The sequence below is a fragment of the Littorina saxatilis genome, linkage group LG1 (assembly GCF_037325665.1).
Source record: "Littorina saxatilis isolate snail1 linkage group LG1, US_GU_Lsax_2.0, whole genome shotgun sequence".
Classification (NCBI taxonomy): domain Eukaryota; kingdom Metazoa; phylum Mollusca; class Gastropoda; order Littorinimorpha; family Littorinidae; genus Littorina; species Littorina saxatilis.
Genome location: NC_090245.1, coordinates 87,394,523 through 87,420,513, shown reverse-complemented (window position 1 = coordinate 87,420,513; position 25,991 = coordinate 87,394,523). Strand labels below are relative to the sequence as shown.

The window sequence follows — 25,991 nt, the reverse complement described above, 5'->3', positions numbered from 1 at the left end:
AGATGAATATGAAAGCACAAACATTCCAACCATTCACTTGCAGCACAAATACAGCCAAAGAGGTCCTTGCTCATTATGTAACAGGCGTATATATACAGGGCCTAACATCCATGAGAGGTAGCATAGGACAAATGTCCTGGCCAATGTAAAAGTGATAGGACATTTGTCCCGAACAAAAACAAATCAATAGGACATTGTTTTCCCGTAACAAAACGTAAATATAATTAAACTTGACTAGTTTCTTGGCACGAGGGTAAAAGAACAAAAATACTTTTTTTGGCAAAAAGGTAACAGAAAATATAAAATAAATTACATCGAGTCAGTGCAGTGTTTCTGCCCCCTTTTTGACTCACATGCGAAGCAAAAGTGAGTCTATGTACTCACCCGAGTCGTCCGTCCGTCCGGAAAACTTTAACGTTGGATATTTCTTGGACACTATTCAGTCTATCAGTACCAAATTTGGCAAGATGGTGTATGATGACAAGGCCCCAAAAAACATACATAGCATCTTGACCTTGCTTCAAGGTCAAGGTCGCAGGGGCCATAAATGTTGTCTAAAAAACAGCTATTTTTCACATTTTTCCCATTTTCTCTGAAGTTTTTGAGATTGAATACCTCACCTATATATGATATATAGGGCAAAGTAAGCCCCATCTTTTGATACCAGTTTGGTTTACCTTGCTTCAAGGTCAAGGTCACAGGAGCTCTTCAAAGTTGGATTGTATACATATTTTGAAGTGACCTTGACCCTGAACTATGGAAGATAACTGTTTCAAACTTAAAAATTATGTGGGGCACATGTTATGCTTTCATCATGAGACACATTTGGTCACATATGATCAAGGTCAAGGTCACTTTGACCCTTATGAAATGTGACCAAAATAAGGTAGTGAACCACTAAAAGTGACCATATCTCATGGTAGAAAGAGCCAATAAGCACCATTGTACTTCCTATGTCTTGAATTAACAGTTTTGTGTTGCATGACCTGGATGACCTTGACCTTGGGTCAAGGTCACATGTATTTTGGTAGGAAAAATGTGTAAAGCAGTTCTTAGTGAATGATGTCATTGCTAGGTTTAGTTATTTGACCTTGACCCTGAAGGTCAAGGTCATGTAAAGGTCAAGGTCAAGCATGTGAGTCGTATGGGCTTTGCCCTTCTTGTCTTGCTTTGTCAGCTGTCGGGTTTCAACTATCTCCTTGTCTCTCTGGAGAGATGGCACTTGCACACTCGCATGGTCTTTGGTTTCTTGATGATCGATTTGCGAAAGTTCGAACAGCCAACGGTAAAAGTGTTGGACTTCCCTGTGTGCTGACATGAGGTGCAAAACATAAGTTTCCTCTCTGGGTCATGCGACACCCACGGGAATGATGTCGCCCAGCTTGAGACAAAGTTACGCGTGGAGGTGAGGGAGGGGGGTGTCTTCCTTCGGCTCCGATGTTTGACTATCGCGATCGACATTCTCACCTGGGCGATCAGGCTCTAACTGCTCTGGGGCTGGAGGAAGCTCAGTTTCCGTGCTACTGACAGATGATGAGGGAAGGGACTTGAAGTGTAATTTCTTCTGTCCCTTTTCTGGGATCAGTTTTCGTTTAGGCATGTTTGTTATTTTCGAGGAAAGCGCGAAGGGAGGCAACTCTCAACTGGTTTTGAGCATTCCGAGTTGCGAGCCTTGGAAACTCTTTGGTACTAGAGGCACAAAGTGTCTAATTTCGTCTGCTACACATCGCTTCGCAATACGTCGATAAAATAGCATACAAACTACTGTAAATTGAGAAGTACTGACGATGTCCGGATCAAATGATAGAATAATCGGACATTGACCACTTTGTGACAAAAACAATAGGACATTTGTCCTCCTGCATGAAAAATGTATAGGACATTTGAAAAAAATATCCTCATATGTCTGATGTCCGACGTGGATGTGAGGCCCTGATATATATATATATATTCCCATGTGCGCACACACTTAGACAACATTACACACACACACATGCACACACATGAACGCAAACACGCTTGCACACACGTACACACGCATACAGATTATTCTTGTCCACATCAACAGGAGCACACATAAAGGTTAACTTTGTTTCTAATGAAACAGTGAAATTAACTACTATGTTAGCCATTTCATTGTGGTAAGTGACCTCATTTTCTTCATTTGCATCATGACCTTTGACATGCTAACCTCTGCTCATGACTAAAATCTGGATGAAAGCAATGTCAATTGTGCAAGTAAAACCTTAGCGGTCAGTATGTTTGCCATAGTGAGTATATTGATTGTACAGTGGCGCCTATCATGTGAGGCTGCTTTGGAAAGTGGACATACAGTGGAGCCCTTTTTTAAGTCCTCTGTCCATCCCCCCCCCCCCCCCCCCCCCACCCACCTTTTAAAACCTTATATTTTCAGATTTCTTGTTCATAACAATCTGCTAATTTCCCTCTATTTTAAGACTCCCTCGATTTGTTTTGAGACAATCAGGTCTCAAAGTGGGTGGAGTAGTCTTAAAACACAGATGTTATGAAGAGAATATTTGAAAAATCAAGGTCTCAAAGTGGGTGGAGTAGTCTTAAAACACAGATGTTATGAACAGAATATTTGAAAAATCAAGGTCTCAAAGTGGGTGGGGTAGTCTTAAAATGGAGGTAAATACGCAGATGTTATGAAGAGAATATCTGAAAAATCAAGGTCTCAAAGTGGGTGGGGTAGTCTTAAAAATGGAGGTAAATACGCAGATGTTATGAAGAGAATATCTGAAAAATCAAGGTCTCAAAGTGGGTGGGGTAGTCTTAAAATGGAGGTAAATACGCAGATGTTATGAAGAAAATATCTGAAAAATCAAGGTCTCAAAGTGGGTGGGGTAGTCTTAAAATGGAGGTAAATACGCAGATGTTAATGTTATGAAGAGAATATCTGAAAAATCAAGGTCTCAAAGTGGGTGGGGTAGTCTTAAAATGGAGGTAAATACGCAGATGTTATGAAGAGAATATCTGAAAAATCAAGGTGAAAGTCTTTGGGGGTCTTGGAAGGTTGGTTCCACTGTATATCCCTTTCTTTCTTTATTTGGTGTTTAACGTCGTTTTCAACCACGAAGGTTATATCGCGGCGGGGAAAGGGGGGGAGATGGGATAGAGCCAATTATTGTTTCTTGTTCACAAAAGCACTTAAATCAAAAATTTGCTCCAGGGGCTTGCAACGTAGTACAATATATTACCTTACTGGGAGAATGCAAGTTTCCAGTACAAAGGACTTAACATTTCTTACATACTGCTTGACTAAAATCTTTACAAAAATTGACTATATTCTATATAACACTTAACAAGGGTAAAAGGAGAAACAGAATCCGTTAGTCGCCTCTTACGACATGCTCGGGAGCATCGGGTGAATTCTTCCCCCTAACCTGCGGGGGGTCTGTATATCCCTATGTGAAAGGATGCATACAATGCAGGGAAATTTGTTATATAGTCCTTGCATCATGGGAACCACTTCACATGTATATTTATCTTCCCTCATGCCAATTACTTTCATCAGATTTCACAGTCCTGACAATTGGACATGGCAGGATTAATGAAATGACATGTCAAATGTTTTCCTTTCCTTTTGTTGTTGTTGAAAGAAATGCATTAACACGATTTTATTTTAATGTTTTTTTAAGGGCTACAAGAGTTTGAGTTTGAATTGGAGACAAATTGTGTTCCCCCTGCTTTCTGCTTAAAATTTCTGTTTGCATTCAACACAGTTACATATTTAACCTAGCTCCGAATGGTAACATTGCAGTGGAATGAAGTTAGGACAAAGTGTTGTAAACAAAGTAAGTGCACCGATGATGCCTGTTTCTTTAGCATTATACATTAACACCCAGGGTATTAAGTACTGTGACCCAAATTAACTGAAACCTACGCAACAATTCCTATGTCGACTTTCTTTATAAATAAAATTTAGTTAAGTAATTTTACGCAAAGGAGTGGTCTGTTTGCCTGACCTTAAAGTGTGAAGAGAAACCTGTTAGTGAAAGTGTGTGTGTGTGTCACAGTGTGTGTGTGTGTGTCACAGTGTGTGTGTGCATCTTTACCTCTAGCGCTCTAGCTTTCCAACAAGAATGAAACTGACTGCATGATTATATAAATTTTCCTCATAACTCTGAACTTCCTCTTGTGGATTCAAGTACCATATTCCAGTATGTATGTATAGACTACAGCTGACCCTCAACGCCCACCATTTTATCAGACCAGTTTATGTTCTTTTCATTTTGGTTTTCTTGTTGTTCTTTTGAATAATTTCTTGTTTTACTGGCAATATTAATCTTTTCAATGCAATTTTTGTTTTGTTAATTAAGCAGTTTTTGTTTGATAGAGGATGGCTCATGATGAATTAAGTAACAGACAGTAAGATGTTCATTAACTGCCCACTGTGCGATCATATATGATGTGATGAAGGCGACAAAGCGCTGATCATTGCTGTTTTAACGTTCAGTGCACAGTGCTACTAAAATGTTCTGTTCCCTATGGTTAAACTTTGAATTGTGAAGTTCACAGTCATCGCAAAGTGATACTCGCAATGGAATTCATCTTCATCAAGAGCGATCATCTACTATGTTTTCAGCTGCAAAAAACGACAGACATCAGTGCTTAAAGTGTTTGATGAAATGAATCATGCTGGCTCTGAATCATGGTTTAACTAACCAAGATGTGTATTGCATTCATTTGTTTGATTTTGTTACTAACGACTATGAATGAAATGATTGATCTACAACAGGAGCATTAAATACCATAAGGCTGGAAAATCTGCTTCCTGATTTTGTGCATGTTACCTTCGGCTGTTGTATGTGTTTTGTAAGTTTCAGACTTCTAGTTGATCATTTTTTTCTGAATGGAACATATGATGATCATGTGCATCTTAATGTATTTTTCCCTTCTTTCCTTTTTTTAACATTTAATTCTTATTTTACCTACTTAAATTTTGCATCTTTTTGAACCTGAAATGAGCTCTGTCCGCAGTATTTGAAAACAAGAAAAACAGAATGCAAAAAGACTTAAGCAAAGTTAGCTTAACTGACTTTTGAGTTAACCAGCTTGACTAACATTTTTATTCCCTTGAAGTTGCTGCGATCTAAAACTTCTCTAGCATATTATGCTTGGAGCTTGCTTGTTGATTCAGATGAGCGTGCTTGCTGTCACTCAGGCCGCTAATTCATTATGGTATCATTGTCTTGTGTACAAAAAAGAAGATTTGATAGAGAGAGGTAAAACCACGCAGACCTTTTTTTTAAGAGAAGTCCACACAAAAATAGGGTTTAAAAAAAAAGGAATGCTGATAAATACGGAGGGTCACTCCCCTTTCTACATTACAAAGCCAGTTTTAAACTGTCACGCCTTCCACCACTCCCAAATTTAAAGACATCCCCCATTTCAAGACTATGCTCTCTCAGAATTTCTGTTCATGTCTGAAAATGTACCTCAATTTTTGTTTGAGCGTCCCGCTCTTTTAAAATCAGAGTTTCTCAGATTTTTTTAGTAGGGCACCACTGTGAGTAGAAAGTATTAGTGTGCTTACTGACCGGTCATTTTTAATTTGCAATGTTTGCGGTGTGCAGAGTGCAAGCCCGGCTTTTTCAAGATGGACAACCACTGTGTGGCTCACTGTCCAGATCATTACTTCGGCAGTGTGCAGGCTGTTCATCTGGCCTCTCCTATCCAGCCCAACTCCACCAAACCTCTCTTGCACACACAGGTACTGTACTACCTCTGCTACTCTTACTTTCTTTCTGGATGAAGATGCCGGCCAGCTTGGTTTAATACAGATTATACAGTGGAACCCCCATTTTTAGACCTCCCAATTTAAGACTAATCCTTCCTATTAAGACCCTGTTTTCTCAGACTTGCTTTTCATAAACTCTGTAAATTTACCTCGATTTAAAGACTTCCTGTTTTTTAAGACCTAAATTTCTCAGATTTGTGGAGATCTTAAAAGGGGGGTTCCACTGTACTCATATTCACACACTGACAACAATTACTTCATTAATTGCTAACATAATCTTGCCTAATTTTGCGCGACTCGGGTTAAGGCAATTATGTTAAGTTAATACATTTTCTGTTTTTATTTATAATAATAATAATAATTGTCAGTAAGTACTGGTGTCACATGACTGATGTGGAGCACTCCAAGAGTGCGCTAACTTTTCCACAAAGCGTATTCTTCCGCCCTTTGCCTAAGCGAGACTGTACTGTCATCCTCAAAATTAATTAATGACATGTAGCTTATATTCTTCACAATACCAAATGACCATACATTTCCTGCTTCTCAATTAAAGCAGAAGAGTTTTTTTCTGACAGATTGCATGTGCCTGTGCCGCAGTTGCCAGTGATCTAAAAATAGAACCCGCTGTGTCTAATTTTTCATTTTCGACTTGCGAAGATTCTTCTCATAATTATGCCATGTTAGTGGCATGTAGCTTATTATCCACATTACCAAATGATGAGTTAGTATACAATTCCCAGCAGCTAACAGAAAACACAAGTGTTATTCCGATAACGTACCAGCTAGATCAGCATTTGGAAGTCGACTGACTCGACTCTGTCATACGTAACAGACTACACTGAAATACGACTGCATCAGTTCAGTAAATGAATGGTTTCCGAATTATTATTTCAAGGCAAGAACAATCGGAATCGAAAACGTGTAGGGTTTAGAACATTCTTACCATAGATAAGACTTATCACCAGCCTGCCTCATGCATGCAGACTCAGTGCAACGTGATGAGCAATTTTTGAGTCACTTGAGAAAAAGTGACTCTATGTAATCGGTCAGTGTTAGTCTGTCCGGCCGGCCGTCCGTAGACACCACCTTAACGTTGGACTTTTCTCGGAAACTATCAAAGCGATCGGGCTCATATTTTGTTTAGTCGTGACCTCCAATGACCTCTACACTTTAACGATGGTTTCGTTGACCTTTGACCTTTTTCAAGGTCACAGGTCAGCGTCAAAGGAAAAATTAGACATTTTATATCTTTTCTCGGAAACTATCAAAGCGATCGGGCTCATATTTTGTTTAGTCGTGACCTCCAATGACCTCTACACTTTAACGATGGTTTCGTTGACCTTTGACCTTTTTCAAAGTCACAGGTCAGCGTCAAAGGAAAAATTAGACATTTTATATCTTTGACAAAGTTCATCGGATGTGATTGAAACTTTGTAGGATTATTCTTTACATCAAAGTATTTACATCTGTAGCCTTTTACGAACGTTATCAGAAAAACAAGGGAGATAACTAGCCTTTTCTGTTCGGCAACACACAAATTAACGTTGGGCTTTTCTCGGAAACTATAAAAGTGACCGGGCTCAAATTTTATGTGAACGTGACTCATTGTGTTGTGAATAGCAATTTCTTCCTGTCCATCTGATGCCTCATATAATATTCAGAACTGCGAAAGTGACTCGATCGAGCGTTTGCTCTTCTTGTTGTTTTTGAAATGAGACTGCAGTGGTTCGATTGCCATAGCCTAGCAGACGACATAAACCCCGCTCAGCAAATTAACATGTCGGGAAAATGTGAACAATAAAACGATGGGGATGTAATACGTGTAGGGTTCAGAGCATTCTTACCGTTCATATTTAGTACCAGACTCCCCGATGAGTGAAGATACCACACAAGAAACATGCCACATTTATTTTGAAAATGTGCTAACCGTCGACCTTGGGGTTAGTCAATTCAAGGGGAGTCACTCTGCACAGTCAATCCGTCGAAGCTCGACTGGAGGTTTCGAATCGCAAATAACTAAGAACACAGTCCTTTCTCCGAGTTCAAATGAGGTCTGTCTGAAAGATCATCACTGTTTAGTTTAACGCTACACTGGAATTTACCAACAGAAATTAAAACAAGAGTTTGCGTGTGACGAAAGCACGACACACTTGAGACAGCCCACACTTGAGACAGCCCACACAAAAGTAGATCTTCCACGACCTGACCACACAGTTATGCCTATTCAAATGCGCGTAGCAAAATGTGCGTGTTGTATTTTCTTTTTTCTCTGGCGGTACCGACAATATCGTGCCTCAATAACTTTCTTTACTTTCTTTATTTGGTGTTTAACGTCGTTTTCAACCACGAAGGTTATATCGCGACGGGGAAAGGGGGGAGATGGGATAGAGCCACTTGTCAATTGTTTCTTGTTCACAAAAGCACTAATCAAAAAATTTGCTCCAGGGGTTTGCAACGTAGTACAATATATTACCTTACTGGGAGAATGCAAGTTTCCAGTACAAAGGACTTAACATTTCTTACATACTGCTTGACTAAAATCTTTACAAACATTGACTATATTCTATACAAGAAACACTTAACAAGGGTAAAAGGAGAAACAGAATCCGTTAGTCGCCTCTTACGACATGCTGGGGAGCATCGGGTAAATTCTTCCCCCTAACCCGCGGGGGGACTCAATAACTTAAATAATAATGACAGCTGATATAGCGTGAACCACAGTAGTCTTTTCTCTCCACGCTTTACATATTAACTATGCATAAGAACATATATTTACTTATTTAGCTGAATCTTTATTTATTAACTGTCTACAGGGCGTGTGCAAGCCGTGCCACGAGTCTTGCCTGTCATGTCGCGGGGCGGCAGCCACGGACTGCTTCCAGTGCGCGTCAGGCTACGATCGGAACGGCGAGTCAGGGACCTGTCATAAGACCATGCTGTGGGACCTGCTAGACCCGGCCGTCATGAAGCACCTGGCCTGGGCCATCATACTGTGCATCGGAGCCATCATCCTCTTCTCCCTGGCTTTTGCCATCCTGCAGGCACGACAACGCAGACGCCTGTGCTGGGCCGTCAAGCAGAACTACGTCCCCGACTGGACCAAGGGCGCCTATAACGGGGTTTCTGTGCTCGACGAGGCAGACATGAGCAGGCGGGGAGTTCTGGTCGTCAGGGGAGTAGGCGGAGGAGGAGGAGGAGGAGGGGGGCTAGGAGGAGGGAGGTTAGGGGTAGGGGTGCATGGAAGGGATCACAGTTACTCCCTCTTCAAGACGACCATCCCCCCGACGCCCACCCCTGCACCCTTGTTGCCAGGGAATTACAGAATGAACGGGTACAGCAAGGGGCCGGGCTACCACCCCTCCTCCACAGGCACTAACCCCAAAGCATAGCAGCTAGCACCAGAAAGAAAAAAGGACACACCACTCTTTTTTGTGTGTGTTGACAGTCCCAACCCCCAACCATCTCTGATGTAACTTGCAAAACCTTAAGTGCTTCGGTGTGCAGAGACTGAGCAAGCAAAACTACAGGGACTTGTATGTGAGTGAACGAGAGAGCGAGAGACAGTGCATGTGTTGGCTCCCCTGCCTGTGGGAGCCGCTAGAAAAGCTCACTGTGCTTCCAAGTTCGGCATTGCAACCATCTGCTCGGAAATAAAATAATAGATGCAGGTGGTTTCTCCGGCTGCTTGCGAATGCACCGGCTTTCAGGTCAGGACATCTTCAGTTGTTAGAGAGAAAGTTGACAGGGAAGACTGAGAATATCGTATCCACCCACTAATCTTTCTCAGGCTTTAAGGTTGGGGAGCGTTCAGTTGGGAGACAGAATGCAAGCTGACGGCGAACACTGAGAATGTCCGATCCACCCACCGATCTTTATCAACCTCTGCAGCTTGACAGCTAGTGCAGGAACAGTCAGGAAATCTCCAGAACATGCACCACTGAATTCATTACACTTACAGTTGTTGGATTCTGTTTTCTGCAGGAGGCGATTAGATCCTGGCTGTTTCGTCTTAAAGCCACCTTTGACACCAACAGCATTACTACTGTAGCATCTAGTGCACATGCAAAACTGGCTAGACTGTGCATGTGTGCAAAAAATATTAACCTTATGGTAAATAGTTGATACATAACGTCAGCAAGAGCAAGACTAATTACTGAAGTCAGGTCTTTCCTTCAAAATTGTACAAACATGTTGATCATCAAAAGGATTTTTAAGACAACTTCAAAGTTCCAGATTTCTGATCAGTTCCAAGAATAGAAATGGAAATGTAAACTTAGCTGTTGTACACAGTTGATTGTCTGTAATATCTGATCTAATTTTGCCTTGTACTGTGGCTTAATTTACTAATTAGCTGCATCAACACAGTCTGGTCTGGTGTGCTACTTGTGAGCCCCATTTCGTAGGGCTTCCCTCAGAGGGGTCGGTGGGGTGCTGTCAAGGAGAAAGCATGAAACTGCCTTTGATGTATTTATTTTGAAATGTTTTATACTTGTCGTGTCGATGTGCCGCTTCATTTGAATCTCAGGCGTCTTAGCTGTGGTCTTTGTACTTTTTTTTTTCCTCCATGAGAAAGCAATCTAACAGTAACATAAAGTTGGACGCAAGCAGGTCCCAGTACACTTTTTTGTCTTGTTTCACCATTAAGGTTAATGTCAACCATGTGACCTTTCAAGTGTTTGTGTCTTTACCCAGTGTACAGAGCACAGTCACACTTTTGGTATCAGTATTGTTGCGTCTGAAGGATTTCAACCTTTTGGCACCTTAATATCAGTAAAAGCTGTTCTCTTTGTGACTATGAACCTGTGGATACTTTCTTCACACAAGTATCAGTTTTGCAAGTTTATTGTTGACACCACTTTATTTTTTTTAGTTTAAGAAACACTTTCAACAGAAGTCAAGCACAGGTGCCGCAGTCATGTATTCTTTTTATTGTATTTTTTTAATATATATTTTTGCCTCAGTTAAAGGGGTGTAAAAAGAAGAGTGCTGTCAGTTTTTGTGTTAAATGAAGTCTTAGAAAATGACCTCTGTGTCAGAATTTTAAAGTGGTGTAGAAAAAGAAGTCAGCTTAGAACTCTGAGATGTGGGGAGCATGGTTTACATTATCCTTAATTAATGTTATTCTTACTTATGTACTTCCTCATCAAGTTTTGCAACCTTCATAGTGTCCAACCTTAATAGTGTCCAACCTTAACAGTGTCCAACCTTAATAGTGTCCAACCTTAATAGTGTCCAACCTTAATAGTGTCCAACCTCAATAGTGTCCAACCTTAATAGTGTCCAACCTTAATAGTGTCATAATACTGACTTGATATTGATGATGTCGTTGCATGCGGAGCCCAACTGGTACATGTAACAAAATAATGGATAAGGCCAGGAATTCAGTGAATATTTATGTATGTAAACTAGGATTTGTATCTCTGTTTATGATGTTTTACACATAACAAGTTTTTGTCTTGGTTGTACACTTTTGTTATCTATCATAATGATGGACATTTTTATTGTCCGTATTTTTGCATTGATGATGTTCATGTTTAGGCCCCCCCCCCCCCCCCCCCCCCCCACCTTTTTGTATAAGAGAATTAAGCAATTAAAAAGTTGCTGTTCATGTCCTATAATTGCTTGGTTGGTGTCATGTTCATTCATATTTTTATACACATCCCATTTCAGTAGACATCTTTTGTGGTACAATGTATCCAATTATGATTGCATAAAAGGTTATTTTTTTTATGATTGTTCATAATTTACCTCTGAAATATACAGTATTTGTGGTGCATCATTTTTCTTCATTGTCTACCTGTAAGCGACTGAGAAATTACTTGGTTTCAAAGCCAAGTTTTCAATTTGTGACCAGGTAAATCAACTGACAGATATGACATATGGCTTTGTACTACAACTTAGTTTTATTCCTAAGAAATTGTTTATTAATTTAAATCTTCCTGTTCTAAGAATTGTATGGTTCGTTTTCTTTCTCCTCTTCATTTTCTTCTATCCTTTTTTTCAAGCATACTTTAATGATTAATCTATGCAACTTTTTTCTCACTTACTAGTTTAAATGTAAAGTCAACGTTACATTTTTTCTCCCTGATTTGTTGGTGTGTTTTGGTAGCACTGGTTTCATTGTAGAACATAGTGACTTAGTTCACTTTAGTACGGATCTAGCTAACCTGTTCAGAGTAGTATAGTCACCTGAATCGACCAAAGATGAATTACACAAAGAGTCTCTTTTTTGGGCTTCCTATATTTACTTCAGAGGGCTACAGAAAATGTCAGTACAGATAGAATTATAGCTTTCAAAAGAAATTCAGTTCCAGTACAGATAGAATTATAGCTTTCAAAAGAAATTCAGTTCCAGTACAGATAGAATTATAGCTTTCAAAGAAATTAGATAATCAATATATGGCTTTGTGATCCTTGGTAAATATATGAGGTCAATTCATCTTGTGTAGTTTAAGTTCAGAATATTTTAGGCTTTTTTTTTTTTTATATATATAATCCCCCCGCGGGTTAGGGGGAAGAATTTACCCGATGCTCCCCAGCATGTCGTAAGAGGCGACTAACGGATTCTGTTTCTCCTTTTACCCTTGTTAAGTGTTTCTTGTATAGACTATAGTCAATGTTTGTAAAGATTTTAGTCAAGCAGTATGTAAGAAATGTTAAGTCCTTTGTACTGGAAACTTGCATTCTCCCAGTAAGGTAATATATTGTACTACGTTGCAAGCCCCTGGAGCAAATTTTTGATTAGTGCTTTTGTGAACAAGAAACAATTGACAAGTGGCTCTATCCCATCTCCCCCTTTCCCCGTCGCGATATAACCTTCGTGGTTGAAAACGACGCTAAACACTAAATAAAGAAAAGAAAGAAACTGTTTTATTGATAAAGTAATTCACAGTATTTCCAGGTTTACTTCCCGTTATCTCTAATGCAAAATGTGCCCTACAAAACCAGATTATTATTACTGATTTGATTTTGAAACTTGAAAAATTGAGTCAGCAACTTTTTATCACTTATTTGGTCCTGCCTTTTGGAAGGGAACAGTGTGTGGTAATTAAACTTGTACTTTGTTACAGAGGAATATGGCTTAAAACTCAGGTATACCTTTTTTTTTAGTTTGTTGTTTTACATATATGTTCTTTACAGTTGTTTTTCAGTCCCTTGCTTGAACCCTTCATTGACATGCATGATCATCATAATTTTCTTTTTCTTTATTTGGTGTTTAACGTCGTTTTCAACCGTTCAAGGTTATATCGCGACAGAGGGATTGCAATCTTCAGTAGGTTTGTAACATACAGTTTGTCTTTTGACGACTGCATTATTTGTAGGGTTTCTCAGTGTTTGCAATATATAGTCAGACATTTCCTGTTCATTGTATAGTCTTCGATAGATTTTCATTTGTGTACACGTGACAGTTTTCAGGATTAACCTTTCATCACCAATTATGGAAGCTTACCAAGGCTGCATGCTGTTAGTTACTCCCCCACCCCCTTCCTCAGGATGTTTCAATCCCACCATCTGATAGGGTACAAATGTACTACGCTGCGCAAACAGAGATAGAGCAGGTTGTTGTTTTGTGGATGAGTGTACGTGTTACGTTGTTCTGCACATGAAAGAGAACCAGCTCCACATCATGGAAAACCATTCACGCCATGTCATCTTCGTTGTTTTTTCGGGGGTTAATTTTCAACTGATGTTGCACTGTTACAGTGTACACTGCATTTCAATGAAATGATAGGCATTTTTCTAACTACAAGTGAAGTTAAAATGTAACACATGCACATTAAATATTAATCTCATCTCTTTTGTCTCATTGGCATCAGTCTCACTCTCAGTTGTAATCTTTTATTTTATATAGCAAATCTAAATATCTCTTTTGGTCAATGAAGTTCTGCATGTGCAAAGGTATTGCCAGTAACTCTAACTTTTGCAAGTTTCACGGTGTACATTTTCCTCTCACCAAGATTTGTTAATTTGCTTATATGATGCTGGATTTGAAAGTTGGGTCTTCTCACAGGCCCACATTTGTGTCCCCGATGGAAATTAATCATATTATAGTGCCCGTATGTTAATTCGTTTGGTATCATCAAATGTTGTTTGTTTCTTTAAAGGTGTTACCTGTGAAGTGAATTCAGTGCAAGTTGCAATTACAAAAAACATCATGGACGTTAGCTATCATCCAGTCTGCTTTTACCTCTTTGTACTCTAGCTGTATAGCCTACATTCAAAATAAAACAACACAACTTATGATGGTGGCTTTGGCTTGTTGCTTCTTGTGTGTGTGTGTGTGTGTGTGTGTGTGTGTGTGTGTGTGTGTGTGTGTGTGTGTGTGTGTGTGTGTGTGTGTGTGAAAGAGGGAGAAAACCAGACGGAGAAAGAGAGAGAGAAAGAGGATAACAGATTAAAACTGTATGTGTCACAGTATGTAGTAGATGAGAGATGTTTGTGGGCCATGTTCTTCAAATTTAAAAATGCAATCAAACAGTAACCAAAAAACAAACAATTAACCAAACTCAAAAATAAACAAGTACACACAAATGAGCTTAAGGGAAACTTATGTAATCATAAAGTCAGAAGAAAAAAACATACATGTACTTGAAATGGCATACCAGAGCACATTTGTGATACTTATTCCAACATTGCCCTGGCACAGATATATACAATACATAAATACAGATCCCTGAACAGGCATGTAAATTCATGGCACACTATCACTTGTTTTTTTCTCTCTACATTTCCATCTTTTTCTGACCCTTGAATAAAAGCTCACACATTTAGCCAAGCGACCATTTAGAAAATCTCCGTACGTCTAGCGGGGCCATCTCTTCCTCCACTCTCCCAACCCAGCTTCGAAATGGTCCATAGACTGCATTTGTACGCTTAAAAACTTCACACAAACCACCGGATCTCAACTAATCGACAAGAAATTTACACTGTTGCGGACCTGGGGTCAATACTGTTATGTTCAATCTCTGATGCCACATGCAAAAAGAGCGTGTTTTTAATCCAAGATGGCCACTGCATCAGTCAGCTTCCAAGAAACCAAAATACATTGATCATTTGTTGCCAGCTTTATGTATGTTACAGTAATAAGGGAGGTGCACTAGCCTATAAAACCTATACAAAATTACCCCAAAGCTCGGACTTTTCTTTTCATACCTGCACTGCAATCATACAAAATTACTTCCCTTGGGGATGAAGAAAGAAAAGTTCTTTTAGAATCCTGGACAACTCTCTTGTATCTTGCTAAATTCAAAGAGCCTGAGTGCCGGCGTTCGTCTTCTCCTGAGCAGAAATAATAATCTGAGGCTGCAGTTCGCTATCCACAGTTGACTCCGACACAAGAATCTGCTGACTTGCAGATTGTGTTCCAGACTCCTCAATCTGCTGTTGCTGCAGATTTTCTCCTTCAGATGCAGAAACAAAGATTTGCTGCTGATGCTGCTGCTGATTTCCAACTTCCGGCGCAGAAACAAGAATTTGCTGCTGGCTTCCCAAATCTGCTGCAGACACAAGAATTTGCTGTTGGTGCTGGCTGCTTGCATGAGGAGCTGACACAATAATATGCTGTTGGCCGACAGCAGAAGCGGCGTAGCTCTGCACAGAGGAGGAAGAGGTGGAAACAGGGGGAGCATCCGCCACATGCTGGTACACAGTGGTGGCTCCCGTCAGGTCCCGTATCACCTGAAGCACCACGTTGTCCGTCACACCGTCCCCCGTTTCCATGACAACGTGCTGGAGCTGCCCCTCCCCCACCATGCCCTGGGTGGCGGAGGGGTCGGTCAGCTGGCCGTCCACGGTGTGCACGGTGATGTAGGTGGGGCCGTGGCCCATCATGGAGGACGCTATCTCCTCCTGCACGTCCTGCAGGGGGTCCGCCTTGATCTCAACCACCCCCAGCTCTCCCCCCTCCCCCTCCACCATCTCAACCCCGCCCTCCTCGTCCTCCTCCTTGTTGATCTTCAGCACCAAGGGCGGGGGGAACTTGCGAGGGCGGCCGCGCTTGTGTAGCGTGCCCAGCTGGTGAGAGCGCATGTGACGATACAAGTGTCCGCGGTTGCCAAACGATGTTCCACACAGGTTGCATAAGTATGGTTTTTCTCCTGAAACAGATGTGACAGAGTTCAGTGATGACCCCAGCCAGTTACCAAACCCGTAGTTCTGTACAAGTGCGAAACAAGGACAAGAAGAATAAGAATTTTATTTTCAATATGGCATGCAAGTCATTGGTAAACCTGTCTTTCAAAATGTAAAGGTGTACGACAAATATATCATACCCGTATGTATCCTCTCGTGGTCCCTGACCATGTACTTCATGGGGAAGGTCTTGCCGCAGGTGTTGCATTTGAACGGACGCTTGTTGGAGTGGGAGAGGCGGTGTTTCTTCAGGGCGACGTCCGTCATGTACACACGCCCACAATCCTCACACTGGTACTGCACGCCCGAGGCCTCTGCCAGGTGGTACCTGAGGAAAAAGCGACAACATTTTTAAATAAAAAAAAATAAAAATTATCATTGATCATTGTCTCTCTTGTGTCTTCTGAACAAGCTTCTGGACAAATTTGTCAGATCCGTGACCGTAACATTTTCTTTTGTCACAATTAAACGTTCCTCTATTCTAATATACCTTTCTTGCTTTGTTTTTTTATTCTAAATCTAAAACAATAAGAAGACTAATGTTCTAACTGCCTGAGACCTGGTACCTGAGAAGGAAGTGACACAACATGTTTAAATCTGAAAACAGGCAGACAGTTTCAATTTCCAAATCAAGAATCAAAGCAGGTTAGGTATTATTAAGACCATAAGGCTGGCATACTTGTGAATGTTTGAATGTGTCTATATATAATCTGTTCCAATAAGTAACTTTTCGAGTTTCAAATGTAAATTGTAAGCAGCAGACCTGGGAACCCCTGTTTTGCACTTATTCTCAAACAAACTTGGTGTATTTTCAAAAAAAATGAGCGTACTCCACACAGCATTTGAACATCCATGATTCAAACATGCTTCACACACGTCCGCCACATCGTTAATTAAGTTTACCTATACAGTCGAGATCGCTTTACACAAAATGAAAGGGACCAATATTTTTTTTCGATAACGAAAATGATCAAACTGATCACTTTTTTTTAAAAAGCAAGATAAAGAAGATAAAACAGTGCCATACCATAAAAAAAAAAGCCTCTGTAGTGCGCGGCGGACGAAGTACACGGTTCAGTCAGAGTCGGCAGTTTTGTCGTCTGCTACAGTTCATTATTTTCTTGTACAATTTAATTCCCCACAAAAAAGATTAAAATCCATTGGAGTGTTTAAAATCCATTGCAGTGTTTATGAATTCACACAGGACGAAAGAAATCACTGCACTTTCCGACGAACCGTTCAATTCTTGTGTACATTTAAAACAAATCCTTTTTTCAATTTTTACTGACAAAAACTAATTATGTGCCAAAATACTGGATCGGCTTCAAGATGGGCTTGTGAATAAAAGTAGTCTAGGAATTTTTCTCGTCGTATTTTTTTCCCACTGACCGTACTGATCGTATTCTCGACAATCATGCGTACAGAATACGGCGAAATCGTATGGGTTCCCAGGTCTAAAGCAGTCTTTAAATTTAATTCTAAAATATTCTAAAAACAACAAATATCTATACATACAAAACACAGATTCACACACAAAAAGTACATCATTCAAAATACTTGTACACAAACTTCTACATAGTCATAATATTCTAAACTGAACAGGTACATTATCAAAACATTAACAAATGAAATACTATGAGCACAACCAACCTCATATGTGACTTGAAGCTTTCCTTGGCCTTGTTGGAGTACCGTTTACCACACACTTTGCAAATATAGGGCATGGTGCACGACTTCTTGGCGGTGTGTTTGTTGTAGCCAATCTTGCTGTAGAACACACGGCCACAGTCCTCACACTTGTACTCATTGTCTGGGTTCTCATGCACCTGAAGCAACAGACACAAGATGATGTGGAAGGTTGAAGAAGGATGCTCCCCGCAAAAAAAAAGAAGAAAAAAGTAAGGTTGAAGCAGCCTGCATGCAACTGAGGTAAAAAAAATAATAAAAAAAAATAAAAAACAAGTCACGTAAGGCAAAAATACAACATTTAGTCAAGCTGTCGAACTCACAGAATGAAACTGAACGCAATGCAATTTTTCAGCAAGACCGTATACTCGTAACATCATCAGTCCACCGCTCCTGGCAAAGGCAGTGAAATTGACAAGAAGAGCGGGGTAGTAGTTGCGCTGAGAAGGATAGCACGCTTTTCTGTACCTCTCTTTCTGAGCGTGTTTTTAATCCAAACATATCATATCTATATGTTTTTTGGAATCAGGAGCCGACAAGGAATAAGATGAAAGTGTTTTTAAATTGATTTTCAAAATTTAATTTTGATCATAATTTTTATATTTTTAATTTTCAGAGCTTGTTTTTAATCCAAATATCACATATTTATATGTTTTTGGAATCAGAAAATGATGAAAAATAAGATGAACGTAACTTTGGATCGTTTTATTGGATTTTTAAGCCACCAAGCTGAAATGCAATACCGAAGTCCGGCCTTCGTCGAAGATTGCTTGGCCAAAATTTCAATCAATTTGATTGAAAAATGAGGGTGTGACAGTGCCGCCTCAACTTTTACAAAAAGCCGGATATGACGTCATCAAAGACATTTATCGAAAAAATGAAAAAAAAGTCCGGGGATATCATACCCAGGAACTCTCATGTCAAATTTCATAAAGAACGGTCCAGTAGTCGCTCTACACACACACACGCACACACACACACACAGACACACATACACCACGACCCTCGTCTCGATTCCCCCTCTATGTTAAAACATTTAGTGAAAACTTGACTAAATGTAAAAAAGATGATGTGTCAGGCTGAGAACACAGCAAGTCAGGGAATCTGAATGAACAGCTTCTGTATCCAAGTAGGAGTTGCATTGAATTAATCTACCACAAAGGAATCTAAAAAATGATAGACTGCCAATGTTCCAAAATTAAGAATCAAAACCAACCGCAACTTGTTTAAGAATGTAAACATGATTAAACTAACCATTGCCAAAACTCAAGAATCAACAAGAGGCGAAGCCATCAAGGCTCACGTAAGAAATCGACAAATAGTAACACACACACACACACACACACACACACACACACACACACAGAAAGAGCATAGGTGAAACTGTGCAAGAAAGCGAGACACTAGATCTAGATCTGTCTGTCTGCATGTAGCCTACTTACAGGGACACGACTGCCAACTAGTCTCGGCCCGCTCAAAATAATAATGACCGAGACTTTCAGTACTTCCTTCGCGTGACGTCTAACCCTCTTACGTCATAATGTGACGTCAATGTAATGTGACGTCAATGTAATGTGACGTCTTCAAATGTTAGAGTTTCTACCACAGACATACACACGCACGCACATACGCACGCACGCACAGACAGACAAAGTTACGATCGCATAGGCTACACTTACGTGAGCCAAAAACCTGGAAAAGTTTGGTATTGAAACGTATTATCATACCCTGGGGGGAAGGAGACAGGGGTGATTGGTGGGGTGGGGATTCCTAAATTGGGGAGTCCTTAATTGGGGAGTCCTGAATTGGGGAGTCCTGAATTAAGGAGTCCTGAATTGGGGAGTCCTGAATTGGGGAATCCTAAATTGGGGAGTCCTAAATTGGGGAGTCCTTAATTGGGGAGTCCTTAATTGGGAAGTCCTGAATTGGGAGTCCTAAAAGGGGGAGTCCTTAATTGGGGAGTCCTAAATTAGGGAGTCCTGAATTGGGGAGTTCTGAATTGGGGAGTCCTTAATTGGGGAGTCCTAAAAGGGGGAGTCCTGAATTGGGGAGTTCTGAATTGGGGAGTCCTAAAAGGGAGAGTCCTTAATTGGGGAGTCCTGAATTGGGGAGTCCTAAAAGGGGGAGTCCTAAAAGGGAAAGTCCTAAAAGGGGGAGTCCTTAATTGGGGAGTCCTAAAAGGGGTTGTTCCACTGTAGTGTAAGCAGCCCAGCTGACCTTTTCTTTGTGCAGGCTGAGCAGTTTTTCTGTGGTGAAGCGGGTCCTGCACAGGTCACACTCAAACTCCCCTTGCGTCCCGTCCTCGTGAAACATGTCGCGCTTGTAGCAGGTTCCCTGGCGCTTGTGCTTGAGGTAGCCGTTACGTGTGGCGTAGGTGCGATTACAGTCGCTGCAGCGGAAAGTATTGGGATACTCCTGATCACGGTGGCTGTCAACGTGGCGCTCCAGCAAGGTTCGAGTGCTGAGAAAATAAAGAGAAACATTCTTTTACAAGAAAGCATATGACTATATGAGGTCATTGACAAAGTCTTCTAACAGTCATAAACAATGTTTGTTTTATCAGCGCTGCTACAGGCAGTAACTTCACTCCATACTTTTACAGCTAAGTCTACTTTTAGATTTCTAGTGGTCTTCTGTCCTACTACCACTACCAGTACCACAGAATCTGAGGTTCCGTCTTCACCTACTATAAGGGGTACGACTATATATATTCTTCTTCTAAAAATGTTCTTCGGAGGCAGGCGAATAACCACAGCCAGTGCTTCAAAGCGCCCCAGTCCACAACAGAATACAGAGCATTATTCAAGCAACAGGAACAGCCTCCCAGACGCCACGGTCGGACTGCCTACTCCCAATGCCTTTTCTTCAGCAATCGGGAGGCAGGTAGTGGGTTCAAAGTCAAACCAAGACCTAAGCAATTGAACTGCCGTTTTTAAACTTTTAACACCAGACTGTAAGTCTATATTATCATGGGACTGAAAAATGTAAGACCATATTATCCATAAAGAGGTCTTCTTAAATGGCGATGCACACACATGTAGCCAAAGTCAACTTCGGTGACATAAACCCTACGAACATCATCCAGTGAGCATCCAGATTCATGAACAACAAAAAAAGTGATTTCAAAGCTGAGATCTGCTGTCACTGTTTTTGTGAGGTTAGAGCTAGACAACACTAAGATTAGACCAAGAAAAAAGTTCAGATTCAGATTCTCCAACCAACCCTATTTTTCCCTCCCAACCCTAGAACTTTTTTTTACCCTCCCCAACCTAATTAAAATTAATACAACTCCATTTTTCAGACTTGGCAAGAAATGTTACCCTTTCTCCAACATGATGAAGGAGACAGATCTTCCAAAAATAAAGTCACATCTGCAAACGAACTTTAATTTTTGTTGGTCTTGTCATAAAAAAAATAACATATTTTGTGTTGTGTGAGCCTTTATAGAAGTTATACAATAAGCATGGGAGAGGAAGAAGGTGGTGCACACCTGAAGAACTTTTCGCAGAAGCCACACTGATGGAGGCGGCTGCAGCGGTCTTTGATCATGTGGCGATGACAGTTGGAGGAGGTGGTGAACTTCCTGCCGCATTTGGTGCACTGCGTCCTCTGGCCGAACGTCTGCAGGGCCTCATCCACTGCCTGACGCAGGTCCTCATCATCTTCCTCATTCACCTCTCTCATCTCATCCTCTTCTTCCTCCTCCTCTTCCTTCTCTGCATCATTTTCTTCCTCTGCATCATTGTCTTCCTCTGCATCTTCTACTTCTGCTGCGTCTGGATCAGGTTTGAGTATATCAGCCACGTAGCTATCCAGGTATTTCAGCGGCTTCTTTATTACCCTAGACGGTCTTCCCCTCTTTCGTTTCACTGGTAACACTTTCTTCGGTCCCTCCCTCGCTGGGGATTTGCTTCCACTGGTCGACTGCCTGCGCGTCGCCACACTGTAACTAGGCTCAGTCTTTGCAGGTGACTTTGCTCTCGATTGCTTAGCAGGGTTAGCGGTTGATCCCTCACTGCTGGCTGGTTGATCGTGCTCTGCGGTTGAGGATTCCGCGGGAACAGCGGCATCCTCTTTGTCACTATCACTTTGCTTTCCACCAGGGAGAGGTTGGGCTGGAGGTTGTGATGCCAGTGGGTGTTTCCTGGGTCTGCCTGGTCGCCTTTTAGCGAGGGTCACATGTGAGGGGGCAGTGGCAGGGGGCTGGGTTGACTGTCCGGAACTGACCGCTGTGTCATAGGTGTGGACACTCATGACCGCTGGTGGGTCTTCTTCCTGTCAAAGCAAGACAACATAACCGGAAAAATAACTTTTGTACAGCAGAAGAATAAATCCTATTCATAGGTGCGACCGTCAGAAAACTGAAAGGCAGGGATCAGTAGGTCTTACATTTACAAGGCCCCCCCGTGGGATCTAGTTGGGAGTTAATTATCAGTACACGCTGAAGCTGAAGATTGTGAATGATGATTTGAGTTTGTACATGCATAGAAACTAAGACTAGGAATGTCCATGAGAAATACTCAAATAGTGTGGAAGAGAAGAGATCATGGTGGTGTGTTCTGGAACTTCTGCAAAGCAAGTACCTTAAGAAGTTTATTATACAAGTTACAACTTCATTCTTAAACTGTTAACTTCCAAAAGAAATAGCTTTATCTTAACTACGATTGTTGCTTGTCTAAGAAACTAAGTTGATGGCTTGCCTAAAGCCTGATAATAATTGGGCGAAGTCTACATCACATGACAAAGCTCTCTGCACAAAGCTTTGGCACTGAATGTTTGGTAAAAAGACTTTGCGATGTCTTAACTCTTTGCGAAGCGAACTTCGGGCTGAATTAAGCAAGGCCTTTACTAAACAAAGAAATCAGGATACTTTGCCCCACACTACAAGACTTTTTTGTGGTTTCATTTTGTTGTAAATTAAGGTTAATAATCCTCCTTTAAAAAAAAATAAAAAAAGGAGAGGACTCACCGCTCTAACAGAAGTATAGACAACTTTGCCTGTTTGGCTGTTGACCTTCTTGGTAGTGAAAGTGCGACAGACCACCATCTTGACGCATACCTCCACTGTCGTCTGCTCGTAAAACTCAGCCTCTTCTACTTCCCTCCCTGAGGCAGCACCCTCTATGGCCCCAGAGTCACCTTTATCATTCATGCTTCCTGTAAACAACACAACATTATTATGGTAACTGAAAAACAAGTACACTGTCGATTTTGGGACATGCTATATAATCTAATTACAAATCCAAAAATTAATTAAAAATTACTGTTATTAATTGTTTGTCTGTGCACTTAAAAGACCGTTGGGTCGATATATTTGTGAATGTATTGTTTTGTCAAGAGTTCCAACAACCTATCTTTCTTGTTTTTTAATCTAATTCGGCCACACACAAAAAATAGTCTGTTTACGGTAACCCGACCGACCCTATTTTTTTCGCGCGACCCTAGACTTTTTTTTGGCATTTGGGGAAAAAAATAAATTCAAAAAAAAAAGTTTGTTTTTTTTGCAAAATAACGTAAAAATATGGTTTTTGGGAAGAAAAAAAAAAAGAAAAAAAAAATCCCGACCTACCGACCCTATTTTTTGGGCCTATGTTACCATAAACAGACCTATTTTTTTTGGGGGGGGGCCTTACAGTTTTTGTGATTTTTTCCTTTTAATGAATACAGTGGAACCTCCCTTTTAAGACACCCCCCCATTTAAAACTTCCCACTTTTTTTCCTTCAGATTTTCTCTTCACATTACCTCAGTAAATTTACCTCCATTTCTCAGATTCTAGTAGGTCTTAAAAAGGTCGGTTCCACTTGTGCCTCTCCAGATTGTCTGGTCATAACCTCTGTAAACATACCTCTATTTTAAAACTCCTTCCTTTTTAAAGATGTTTTGAGGTCTTATATGGGGGCAGGAGAGGGGAGGGGTAGGAGATCTACTGTTAAACAAACACTCATAATATAACGTAAAATAGTAATATTAAATAATTAATAGAAGTTAATTCATACCTGTTCCACTCTCAACTGAAGCTACGGGCAGATGGTCATTTTCTCCTGCCCCATCACCTCTCCCCACTGGCCCCCCAGGAAAATTGCTGACAGTGGACATAGCCGGGTTGCCATCTGATCCGCTGAAAATGAAATGGACCTCCTCTTTTCCTTTTCCTAGCGGCAAAATCTCAGGTGCAGAAATCGAAGCAGACAGTGACACATCCTGCTCCATGTTCAACTTTGGTGTCTGACTGCCATAACTGCAAAGGATGTAAGGGTTTAATTAATTTAAAGAAAGTTCTATTACCATTTCACGCAAACAGACCTGTGACAATGACATATTGTGTACAGAATTTTTTGTTGAAAGATAAAAAGTATAACAGTTAACATGATGTACATGTAACAAGAGTGGCATTGCATGTAAGGCACATTAACTTGATTTGAATTAACATACTCTGGTCTCCAAAACACAAGCACTAAAACAAAAAAGTAAAACAGAAATGTGGCACATAAATTTGTATTTATATTTATTGCCAATTCCATCCTGTTTCCAAGACAGTTTTAGGATTTTAAGGAGAGCTGCATGTCTTTTCTTTTTATTTCATTTTTGTTTTATTATTCATTAAAACAAATTATTATTACAATTAAAAAGCAACTGTGTGTGTTGTGTGTTGTCAAACTTGGTAACTTTACAGTTAGTGAGTTACAAAAAATGACAAAACACTTTATTTGTCTTTGATTTTAAAACATAAGGCACTAACAGTACCAGCCTACTTGTTTTAAACAACCCAACTGTTCTGTTAAAACGAAAAACAATTGTGCAACTCCTAACTGAAAGAAAATCTTAGCATTGTCCAAACACGAAATCCAGACCAACCTAAATCCACATTTTCGCGAATTTTTAAAATCTGGATGGCCTTCATTTTCGCAACACTAGGATTAACCAAGTATCGGGTCGAAAAACGAAAACTCAGCAATCACATCGATGTAACACAAAGCTTGTAGCATGCATTTATCTTTTCGTAAGAAAAAATACACAAAAGACGAGTAAAAACATAAGAAACTAAGTGTCAAAATCAGTTGACCTGCATTCCACTCCAGAACCAACACCAGGAAATGTTTACCGTACCTTCCTCCTTTTAGAGTTGTTTATCAAGGGAGACAATTGCGAAAAGCTCTGTTGGGCGCAAAGTAAGAATCCGGGGCAGACTTGGAATAATCGGGATTTTCCAAAACCTAATTTGATTTCCAACAAAGCGCCGCATTTCCAGAAACGACCTGCCTCGTTCTAGAAATGGCAACCCTTCGACTGGCACAAAACAGTATACCCTTTTCAGAGGTCATGAATAAGGTATATGAAAAAGCAAGGTCTTATACAGGGGAAGTCTTGAATTGGGGGTGTGGGGGTACACTGTGTAACAATTTTTCTCAGTGACACTTAGCGCATGCAGCTAGCTAGTTGCTGCTGTCTCTACGATCTACAATGCTTCTACATAATGCGCTTCATGTACATAAACTTATATGTTCCGGCTACCATTGATGTTTTTATGTAACCTTTTTTTTTCCTAGTCATAGTTATAGTAAAATAGTTTAGTCCCTCTTTAGGGCGAGGGCCAGATGCAAAAAAAGCATATCTATGCGTATACTTTTCACCCCCGAAAAATAAAGATTTGTCATTGTCATTGTCATTGTCTCGACTATTTTGCCAGTGAACACAATGATTTTTTTTCTCAGAGTAGAGTGTTAGTTTGTTACAACAGGCTGAAATCATCTTTAATTTGAATCAACATTTTGCAACAATCAATCACATCAATATAGCGCACAGACTTGCACATCACGTTTCAAGAGCCTAGATTACCATGCAGTGACAAGAGCCTACTCAGTAAAGGGACGTAATGCTGTCTCTGCAGCCCAGATCGAGAGACTGTGTGAGTTTAATATATAATCAAAATTATTACAATCGATAGTTACCAGTGAAAAGTAATATCGGAACACTCTTGTTGTGTTTTTGTTGTTGTAAAATGTAAGATCTGAAACGTTAAAAATTACGTAAAATTGGTGCGTTTTGGTCGAGTGGGATGGGTCGTTGAACTGTGTTGTTACAGCCCGCCGAAGTTATCAAAAGTGTTTTTGCTTTTTGTAATTCGGTTGGTTTGGTGCGTTATACAATGCATCTGCTTTTTCAAGAATAAGCATTGATCACTTTAAAACACAAGGATCATCATAGGCCATCATGACTTGTATCATTTTACATCGCATTCTAAGAAAGAGCAGAATTCTCACCATGCGCGCGGTACATTTCTAGAACCGCGTAGCGCAAAGTTGGAATTCCTACAATGGCGGCCATTGTTGGAATTCCAACAAAGCGCAGGTCATTTCCGGAAAAGCGCCGATGACGAGATGGGTCGCAACAGCTCGTTGTGTGTGTGTGTGC

At 40.5% G+C, this 25,991-nt stretch overlaps 2 protein-coding genes across 6 annotated transcripts in view; one reads left to right on the top strand and one right to left on the bottom strand.

Annotated features, from left to right (window-relative positions):
• LOC138982854 (furin-like protease kpc-1) overlaps positions 1-25,991 on the top strand; it is a gene marked incomplete at its 5' end in the record, with an annotated part of 381,789 nt that overhangs the window by 29,463 nt on the left and 326,335 nt on the right. For 4 of the 5 annotated variants that reach the window (XM_070356258.1, XM_070356251.1, XM_070356243.1 and 1 more), the window contains 2 exon segments: positions 5,598-5,734; positions 8,575-14,003. In XM_070356258.1, the coding sequence (XP_070212359.1) occupies positions 5,598-5,734; positions 8,575-9,150 (713 nt within the window). 5 annotated transcript variants of the gene reach the window in all.
• On the bottom strand, positions 14,294-24,694 carry LOC138982874 (uncharacterized). The gene is made up of 8 exons (XM_070356270.1): positions 24,643-24,694; positions 23,576-23,817; positions 22,548-22,735; positions 21,069-21,853; positions 19,796-20,039; positions 17,543-17,718; positions 16,033-16,220; positions 14,294-15,858 (listed from the first exon to the last, which is right to left on the bottom strand). Exons 2-8 carry the CDS (start codon positions 23,787-23,789, stop codon positions 15,008-15,010), a joined length of 2,646 nt encoding a protein of 881 aa, XP_070212371.1. The 5' UTR covers positions 23,790-23,817; positions 24,643-24,694; the 3' UTR covers positions 14,294-15,007.